Below are 10296 nucleotides of genomic sequence, written 5' to 3' on the forward strand. Positions count from 1 at the left end.
AACAGGACCAGGATGGATCAACAGGACCAGGAGGATGGATCAACAGGCAGTCAGGGAACAGAGATGAACAAGCTGAGGAACAATTAGAACACAAAAACATACATGAGCAGGACAGAAGAAACTCACAGACAAGAAAATTAACTCAGTCCTGTGAAGAAAAATGTTAATGGAAAATAAATTCTGACATATTTTTACAAAAGATCAGATGAAGACAACTGGCATGAAGAATAACTTCCAGCTCCGTCTCAATGTACCTGTGATAGTTTAATAAGTGTTTTGTTACTGTCCTACAGTTTATTGATGCTGATATATTCTTGGTAATAATTCTTATTTCTTGTTCTGTCTTGAAAGAGTCTCCTCTCAACTTGACCCATGATTACCAAACACTAAACTAATAATATAAAACTAATGTAAATGAACAGTCCTGCAGTAAATACCAACTTTGTGAAGGTTATGGTGTTAAAGTAATTGTATTCAAACATCTTGATTAAGCTGTTATTGTTTAATAGAAGACAGAAAATGAGATCTTGTACCTTTGTGATACTTTGAATGCAACATTCAGTTCATGAAGTCATTCTCCTCTGGTTTACCTGGAAAACATGAAAACATTGACTCATCTCCACAATCACATTTTTCTTTAATGATAATGTCACAATTTATGCTGCAGTCTTTGACAAATGATCTATAACTTTAAATTACATCAGTCTTGTTGTCATGTTGTCATGATTCTTTGTTAAATCAGGTCTCTCTTGTAAATGAGTCCTCGAGGCTCAATGGGATTTACCTGTAGAAATAAAGGTTGAATGAATCTCTCAGAAAAAAAGACCAAATATTTTCTAGTTGAGTTCAGTAACTGGAATTACCATAAATTTAAAAAAGACCACCTTTCAAAATGTAAGCAGTAATAGATATTTTAAAACGCTGAATTAGAAATAGACCCGTTTAAACCGTCATGTTGCAGAGCAGCTGCAGTTAAAACACTAGTAATTTAACATGTTTCATTAACTAAAACTGGTGACATGAAGTATTAATGTTGATAAGTTGTGGTACAGAACAGTCAGATAACTCTTCACAATGGCAAAAAAGTGTCGTATTTGCATCAACTTACCGGGAAAACACGGAGAATGTACTACGTTCAATGCTGAACCCGCTGCTGTTTGGAACTCTTTGCCGCTGCATGACCCACGTGACTTCCGCATTCCATTCTTTCTATGGGAGTCTATGGGAGTGTCGCAACTCTCTCTTTACAGGGCTCTGGTCATAATTACATTCGAGATATCTTGAATTGTAATTACGGATGTTTGACCCGTCAAATGACAAATAAAGTGACGTCATTCAAGATATCTTGAATTACATTTTGACTAGTCAAAATGTAATTCAAGATATCTTGAATTGTTATTCTGACTAGTCAGAATGTAATTCAAGATATCTTAAATTAGCATTCTGACTAGTCAAAATGTAATTGTGCCTAGTCAAAACTCAATTTAAGATATCTAGAATGTAACTACAGATAGTCAGACTACTCGATTTTATGTTAAAAGGGCTTGCCATAGTGGACCAGCCTCTGTCTGAGAGTCCTGCTGGGTTTGAAATGTACTGGGATCTTGTGTTTGTTGAAGATCCTTCTGAATTTCTCTGATACTCCAGCAACATAAGGGATGACAATGTTTTTATGTCTGTTGTTCTCCTTTTTCTGTTTATTAGTGTGTTTTGTAGATTTCCTCACTGACTTGAAAGCCCAGTTAGGATATCCACATGTTTGTAGAACTTCTTGAATGTGTTTCTGTTCCTTTTCCTTCCCTTCTGTCTTCGTGGGGACGCGTTCGGCCCGATGCTGTAGAGTTCTGATGACAGAGAGTTTGTGTTCCAGTGGATGGTGGGAGTCAAACAGAAGATACTGGTCTGTGTGGGTTGGTTTTCTGTAAACTTCAATGTTAAGGCTGTCCTCTCTTTCCATCTAACAGTCCAAAAAAGGCAGCTTGTTGTTGTTTGCATCCTCTCTGGTGAACTTGATTTTGTTATCAACCGAGTTGATGTGTCTGGTGAATGTTTCTATTTCCTTGGCTTGGATTTTGACCCAGGTATCCACATATCAGAACCAATGGCTTGGCGTTGTTCCCTCATAGGAGTTTAGGGCTCTCTGTTCCACTTCCTCCATGTAGAGATTGGCAACAATGGGTGACACTGGAGATCCCATGACAGGACACAGAGACAAACAAAACAATCATTCATGCTCTCACACTTGGAGACAATTACCAGATAATCTATGCAGGTTTATGGTCTGTTAAAACTCGTAATTATGACGTTTACTCTCATAATTATGACTTTAAAATGTGAATTTATGACTTTTATTCCTCAAAATTATGACTTTAAAACTCAAAATTATGACTTCCTGTTGGGCTTTTATTTTTTCTTTCATGGCAGAAATGGGCTTCCATACATTTATGACTTCCTGTTGGGCTTTTATTTCATAGCGGAAATGGGCTTCGATACTAAGTGCTATATAAGTGCAGATGAAAAGATGTATACATTACATACCTTTATTTAAAAGGATTGATGTATGAAGGCAGAGGGACATACATTGAATGAATGAATCCATGTGCTATGCAGGAAAACTACTAGTGTCTGAGTTGCATCCCTGTAGAGTCACGGTGTCTGGTAAGGGACAAACTTAAAAATGTAATTGGAAAAATCGAAATTATGACTTTAAAACTCGAAATTGTGACTTTTATTCTCATAATTATGACTTTAAAAGTCGAAATTATTACTTTTAATCTCATAATTATGATTTTAAAACTCGAAATTATGACTTCCTGTTGGGCTTTTATTTTTTATTTCATGACGGAAATGGGCTTCCCAAGTGGGAGGAAACCGAAGTAGCTCTGAATTTAATATTAATTTAGCGCTTGGTCCATTGAGCTTATGGGTCAAGCATGATCCCTAATTCATTTCAAAGTCATGAGTCAAAAGTCAGGGTCTAAGGTGACCCCTTATTGAAAACCTTGTGTATGTAACCGTGTGATGTAGGAATGCCAAACCGTACAGCTGGACACCTCATAGGTCAGATATTATCTATTGAAATCAATGGCACCAGGCAACACCTTTGTAAAACCTTGTTCAATCTGCAGCTTGACATCCCAGGATTAACATCAAAGCCTTTGATCTCTAGACTGTGCCATCCTGTCCATCCTTAAGACAGGACACAGTAATTGTCCATGTGTAACTCCACAAATATTTAGAATAGAAAATGTCACTTCCACAAAAAAAAAAAAGAAATCTTGATTGGTCTTCATGAAGTCTACTCTGACAGCTTAGTTTTGTTTGGATAGACTGGTAAATTCGTCACTTACTTTGCAACTGATAAACTGCAGTTTCCTGTTTTACATGTTCTTTATGTCTTACCTGTTTGGGATTACTTTTGCAATTATCTCATTTTAGAGAAATACAGTTTAAAGCTAGTCCAAGTGTGACCAAGACCAGAGTGGATTGTTGTGGCCTCAAAATCAGTCTACCTTATTGCTTGGACTATAAGGAATAATATCAATGAACGGGTCTGTTTTCACACGTAAGGCGCACTGGATTAAAAAGTGCAGTAAGCGAAACAAAACAGTCAGATAAGTCAAACTTTATTCAATTAATTCACAATAACCACATAAAATTGGTTCGAGGTCAGTAAGCACAACCAGAATTAATACATAAGGCGCAACTGATTGTAAGGCTCACTGTTGATGTTTGAGAAAATTAAAGGATTTTAAGTGCACCTTATAGTCTGAAACATATGGTAGTATTTTTTCATGACACTTCATGTAAACACTTTAATACATATTTGAATATTTCACTTTACACAGTTATTCCAGCAAAATATTTTATATTACTGGGGAAAAAGACACCAGGCTGCACTTGGAGGGCTACAGCAAGCTGCTGCTGTTATTTTTGCTTACTAACAGTCAAAGGTTTAGAAAAAAGTCTTGATATGTACTACCATGGAAATTATGAAAATTACATAGTTTATTGAAGATGGCAGCAATCCATTGTTTGGTCTTTGGTCTGCAAAGACTTCTCTGACTAGCCATTAGCTCATCATTCGAGTCAGAACTGAAGTATTTCTCCAAACTGAGGCTGCTCAAAGGGATATCTACAATAGATAAGATATTATTTTTGGATAACTTTTCTTCAGAATCGTACTTCAAAAGTTTTGCTTTAAATTGCCTTTGAAAAACATCAGTATGCAGAATACCAAAAACACTGCCTGCAGACTTTACCAACTTCTCTTAACACACCATTTTAGACAATTTGTAGAGAACATGCTTTAATGCCTTTGTTTATTGTAATTCATCATTATTTATTGGTTTTGAGTACAAAAGCTTATTTTAGGATGTAAAACTATTAATGTCACATGTTTGCAGCTTCTCACCTCCACATTAAAACACCCTGCAAAAACAAATAGGATAACGTCATGATGAGCTCAGATTGTAGCATTAGAAGTATTCTGGACCTGACTCTATAAGTGTCAGAGTCAGAGTCAGAGTTTCTTTATTGTCATTCGCACCTCATGTGGTACATGTGGTGGAGCGAAATTATGTACGCAGGGTCCCAGTTACATCCAACAATAAAATGTATAAGAAAAACAGTAATGACATCTAAGATATGAACTAAAAAAAACATCAACTAAATATACACTAAGCACTCATAACATAAAACATTGAACATCACCACAAACATGAACATGAGTCTGTGAGTGGAGGCAAAGTGAGGAAAATTCAGTGTTTTGGATGATCAAAATCATTTGCTATAAAGTTAAAATAATGAGCTGTCATGTCTTTTCCCATCATTTTTGTTTTTGTCTGAAACATTTCAGCCCCTTCGACTCCAGCCATGGTGTCCTGCTCATCTTCATCCCATCTTCCCTTGAGCGTCCTCCTCCTCCTGTCTCCTGTTCTCTCCTGTCAGATCGGGAACCACAGCGAGTGTGATGCTGCTCCATTTGTACCAGGCCACAACTTGGTGGGAGAGGGCTTTGATGTGGTCACACTGCAAAGGAAAGGGGCTTACGTGATTGACTCGAAAACTTACCTCACTCCAAGCAGAACCTGCACACTCTGCTCCAACCCTCTCCAAGGCAGAAGGCTGCAGAAAGTAATTCAAGAAATGGCTGCACAGACCTTTTGCTGACATAACAGGGTCATTTGCTTTTTCTTCTTCAGCTACCAGTTTCTGTGGTGGACTGGCGTGCATTCAGCCGATGCAGTGCTGATATCTACAGCAGTTATCACACATCTAGCAGGTAAAGCATTACGATCACAGAACAAGTTATATCACAAAAAATGTTTTCCAACAGTCTTGGCGCGACAAACTTGTTTTCACTCGGTGCCTTTCAAGTGAGAGTTAAAGCTGTATCCTGGTGGGAAAACTCAACTGGGAAACTTCTAGTTTACAAAAACTGTTTTGCTCATAGCTTGAGAATATAATGCTGTTTTACCACCACAACTATTCAGCTCAGTTTATTTCTATAGCACCAAGTCACAACAGAAGTCGTCTCAGGGCACTGAACAGAAACATTCACGTACATTCTGAAAGCCATTTGTAAAAGTTCTCTATCTAAGGAAGGCAGCGGATTGTGTTGAATCTTCACTTTGTCTCTGTCTCCCATCCTGAGCAAGCACAACGGCAACAGTGGAAAGGAAAAACTCCCTTTGAACAGTTAGGGTTAAATGCAGAGAACTAATTTCACATCACATACGGTCATGACAATTTCAGATTTCTCTTCCCTTTTATTTTTCCCATGTTCATTAGAATTTAAAGAGAAAGGTTTTGAGCAACATCTTACCTGAGGCAGGTGACTCTTTGAACAACCTCAGTTTGGAGAAATAAACTACTAATCTAAAGGCTAGACTGGGCAAGGCCAAGAACAAAGTGGTTACCAGTAGCTTTCATTTTAAAACAGACATGATTTTATAAACCTTTATACTACTGTCAATTTGACATTGCATCATTAACCAGCAACATTATGATTTTTCTTTAGGCGCTGCACCAGACTGCACTGGAAGTGCTACAGCTAGCTGCTACTGATGCTATTTGCACATGCAAATATGCATGTATGCATGCATGATATTAATGGTTCACCACCTTTCCAGTGAACAAAATGTATTTATTTTTCTTTAAATTGTGTTCACAGTTCACTGATCAACACTTACACAGCCCAAGAGAGCAATGACTGGAAGGTAGGAAACGTCTTTCGTTCAACAATTTTGTTCCACCTCATGTACCACATGTGATGCGAACGACAGTAAAGAACCTTGAACCTTGAATCTTACAATTACTGTTGGCACAAAATTTGCTTTTCAGAATATTGGTAGTACTACTGAGTTGATGTAATGGAAAGGATGACCTGAACAATCCTCACTTTTTGGTTTTCTGTTTTTAACTGCTTGAATTCTGTTTACATCTTAAGACAGACTATTTTAGAGTTTAGTGGCTATTAGTGTGCATTAGTTGTGTGTTCAGCTAGAATTAAACCAACGTCAGAGATCCAACAAGTCATCAACCTAATTTTATTGTATAATTTTTCAGGTCGGTCTGGATGTTGAAAAGTATGTATCTGCTGGCCTGGAGGTGGGAGGAACAAGCTCCGCCACTTACAACTTTGCTTCCCAAAGGACCAGAGAGGACCGCTACACTTTTAGTGCACACAGGGTGACCTGTAGCCATTATGGGTAGGCAGTGAATAAACATATTATTGCATTCTTTGACATTTGACATTCAACTTTGTCCATTAGGTTTTTGAAATGAATTAAAATTATTTCAATTTTTTCTCTCTAGCTACCGCGTCTCAACGAGACCACCCTTCAGCTCTGAGTTCACAAAGGATGTGTCCAGGCTGCCAAGTCACTACAACTCATCCACCTCAGTTCTGTTTAAGGAGCTCATCAACACCTATGGCACACACTACATCCGACAGGTTCAAACTCACAAGTTAAGTTGTTTTATGAATAAATGAAAACGTATCTTCAACATTGAACTTTGTTTTAGGTTAATCTTGGGGGACGACTGAGACGAGTGACAGCTTCACGAACCTGTTTGTCCTCACTGAACGGGTTAACCTCCAACGAGGTAAATTAACCGTACATGGCTGACAGAAGAAGAAATGTCATTGTTACCTGAAACAAAACTAGTATAGCCAGGAATAGAAAAAAAGGAGATATCTACCATTGTTGTTTTTGGATCAAAATATATATTTTTAATGAAACTACTGTTTAACTATATAATTTCCATCATTTTGTTGATTTATTTCAGGATACACATTTAACATGTACCTTCTTGACTGACCAAAACAAAAGGCACATATCTAAAAAAAATTATATGTATTTAGTTGGTTGGTTGACTTGTTGGTTGGTTGGTTGGATGGATGGTTGGTGTATTGACTGATAGATTTGTTGGTTGGTTGTTGGTTGACTTGCTTGTTTGGTTGGTTGGCTAGCTGGTTGGTGCATTGGCTGGTTGGTTTGTAAATTGGGTGGTTGGCATATTGACTTGTTGGTTAGTTGGCTGGTTGAATGGATGGTTGTTGGTGGGTTGACTTGTGGATTGTTGGATGGATGGTTGGTGTGTTGACTGATAGATTTGTTGGTTGGTTGGTTGTTTGATTGGTTGGATGGATGGTCAGTGTATTGACTAGTTGTTTATAGGACAATTTCACATGTTACCTACATGTGTCCAAAACTTTCTATGGCATTGTTTATGATCTCATTGCTCTACCTGTCCTGCAGGTCCACTCCTGTATATCAGCGGGTGTTGCTGTTGGTTTGGGGAAATTTAAGTTATCCAGTGTCCAAAAGTCTTGTAAAAAAGTCCTAGAGAACCAGGATGTCTCCACTGGTTTCAGCTCGGGTTTCCACCAACACTCCACAGAGGTATCAGGAGGCAATGGATGGTTGGGGGAGTTTTCATTAACTCATAATGATTCCTTGGGTTATATGACATGGCTGGACTCACTGAATGACCACCCAGACGTTGTTTCATACTCCCTTCGGCCAATTTATCAACTCATGCCAAGTGAGACACAGAAGGCAGGGATGAAGGCGACTATTGAGAAGTACTTGGAAGACAATGCTGTTAAGATATCCCCCAAAGAACCTGAGTGTGATGGGTCTACACCTAACCTGGCCTTCAACTGCTGTCCTATGGAGGCCTCCAGGGGGACTTTGACAGTGACCATTGTCCGGGCCTGGAATCTGAAAGGAGATTTAACTGGGAACACTGACAGGTGGGTTTACGCAAAAGTCATAGGTTCTTATCTTACATACAAGCAATACTAATGTATCCCTTCTTTGTCTAATTACAGCTATGTCAAGATGTGGTATGGTTCTATGTATCGCAGGACCCATATGATCCGATCAAACAATCCCTGGTGGAACGCTCATTATAATTTAGGCCAGGTCAGTAAAGTTTCTCTTTACGTGTTCTAAAAGGAATATTGAGTGAAAAACTAATCCCACTATTCAGCTTCACATATGTGAAGCAGTTAAAAAGTATAAATACAATGGAACAATTTTACTTTTAGACTTTCTGCATTTGATCCTTTATCTATAATAATTTGATCTGTTCTCACTTGTCCATACAAATCCTCTCAATACCAGATGGATAACACAAAATCAAGCCTTACCCTAATTCTAATTTTCTTCTGCAGGTGAACACACAATTTGGATTGAGGATTGAGGTTTGGGACGAGGACTTGAAGCACGATGACCTTCTCGGGTCATGTGTGACGTACCTGAGCCAGGGGTCACACAGCTTCACCTGTCCAGCTAAGAGAGGCGGCATCGAAGTCAAATATACTCTGAGCTGTGACCAGTATCTGACTGGTAACAGCTGTGATCGTTATAAACCAAATCCACAGAAACAAACATCCCTGGGAAGACTGCAGGGTTTTCTTTGACCACATCCAATACAAGAACTCTTGATCTGGTATTTGCTAAAGTTTCAATGAAATAAGTTTTGATCATATATAACATACATAATGACAAAAATGAAAATTATGTTTTTGTTTTCCAATTTTTTTAAATAAACAACAATCAGCTGTTATTTGTTCTTGACAATGCGCATGTGCCATACCTGTCAATTTCTTGAGTCAGTTTTTCACGACTTTTTATTAGAAATAAAGAATTTTCAGACGTGTTTGTTGTTTGTTTGTTCATGTAATATGCTTTTATTATTTTTATTTCTGTAAGTTAGGAAACATATGATGTACAGGATACACTTTGGACAGGGTGCCCGTACATCCAAGACTCATAAGACAGTCGTGCACACTCATATTCATACCTAAGGACAATTTAGAAATAATCAAAGTCTTCTTAAAGCCTGAACCCACTTAGACTAAACATGCTGGGGTACAATAATAACCTTCTCTGGAGCCGTTTAAAATTCACAAAAGTAAAACAATAAAATACTACATAAGAGTGGGACCTTTTTATTTGAGGTGGGTGACGTCAAAGCTGTTCAAAGGCTGCCCTGGGACTGTTTAGTTACTTTTACCTAAGGCTCAAAACTATATGGAAGAAATAAAAAAAATCATTAGAATTTTGTTTTTATTCTCTATTTAACAAGAGGCAAAAGCTGCTTAGCAATTGTTAAACCACACTAACCAAAACACAAAAAAAGCACTAAAATATTCATAACTACATTTTCCAAAGTCTACAATAACACCAAAAATAAAAAGTATAAATAAATAGCTAGGGTTGTTGTTGGCAACGCTGGCAGCCATTCTGAATCAGGTCGGGCGGCACCACAGACATAAAAGTCTAAAGTGGTACCAAGTGAAATTCATGCTTAACCTTGACACAACCCTGCATATCCTAAAAGTGTTTAAAGCCACATTAGCTGCAAAAATATGAAATTCTTTTGGTGTTTTGTATCTGAATTTTCTGTATGTGCATTTCATTTACACATCCTTTACCAAAATATATGCACAATTTGTAGTAAAAGATCAAAAACAGCAGTGTCATGTTTTGCTGCCAGCAATTACAAGTCGTTTGTTTATATTCAAATATTCATGGACAGTCTTGACACAGAATATTAAGTAAACAGAATAATCCCTGTATGTGATCAGGGGGATGACGATGGATTCAGAGACGCCACGTCGAAGGCAAAATGCTAAAAGTTCTCTCTTCTCAAAAGTAACAGTGACTAACAGCTGTAAGGATGGGAGGCGACAGAAGTAGTGGAATTTGGGGAAATGGAGAGCTCTAAAGCAAATATCCAAAAATGAGGAGTTATTGTGAACTCCAACAGAAAAAAATC

The 10296-nt window shown here is 37.8% G+C and overlaps 1 protein-coding gene across 1 annotated transcript; it reads left to right on the forward strand.

Annotated features, from left to right (window-relative positions):
- Positions 1 to 2381: 2381 nt before the first annotated feature.
- On the forward strand, positions 2382 to 8935 carry LOC119422455 (perforin-1-like). Its single transcript, XM_037689828.1, has 10 exons — positions 2382 to 2394; positions 4874 to 5136; positions 5205 to 5284; positions 6176 to 6221; positions 6571 to 6713; positions 6820 to 6958; positions 7030 to 7110; positions 7767 to 8263; positions 8342 to 8435; positions 8687 to 8935. Exons 1-10 carry the CDS (start codon positions 2385 to 2387, stop codon positions 8933 to 8935), a joined length of 1602 nt encoding a protein of 533 aa, XP_037545756.1. The 5' UTR covers positions 2382 to 2384.
- The last annotated feature ends 1361 nt before the right edge of the window (positions 8936 to 10296 follow it).

The sequence above is a fragment of the Nematolebias whitei genome, chromosome 16, assembly GCF_014905685.2.
Source record: "Nematolebias whitei isolate Nwh7 chromosome 16, NemWhi1, whole genome shotgun sequence".
Taxonomy (NCBI): domain Eukaryota; kingdom Metazoa; phylum Chordata; class Actinopteri; order Cyprinodontiformes; family Rivulidae; genus Nematolebias; species Nematolebias whitei.

Excerpts from the sequence above, each read along its gene's own strand:
- LOC119422455 (XM_037689828.1), top strand. Across the intron at positions 5,137-5,204 it reads AAGGCAGAAGGCTGCAGAAA|CTACCAGTTTCTGTGGTGGA; the intron begins GTAATTCAAGAA and ends TTTCTTCTTCAG. Across the intron at positions 5,285-6,175 it reads AGTTATCACACATCTAGCAG|TTCACTGATCAACACTTACA; the intron begins GTAAAGCATTAC and ends TTGTGTTCACAG.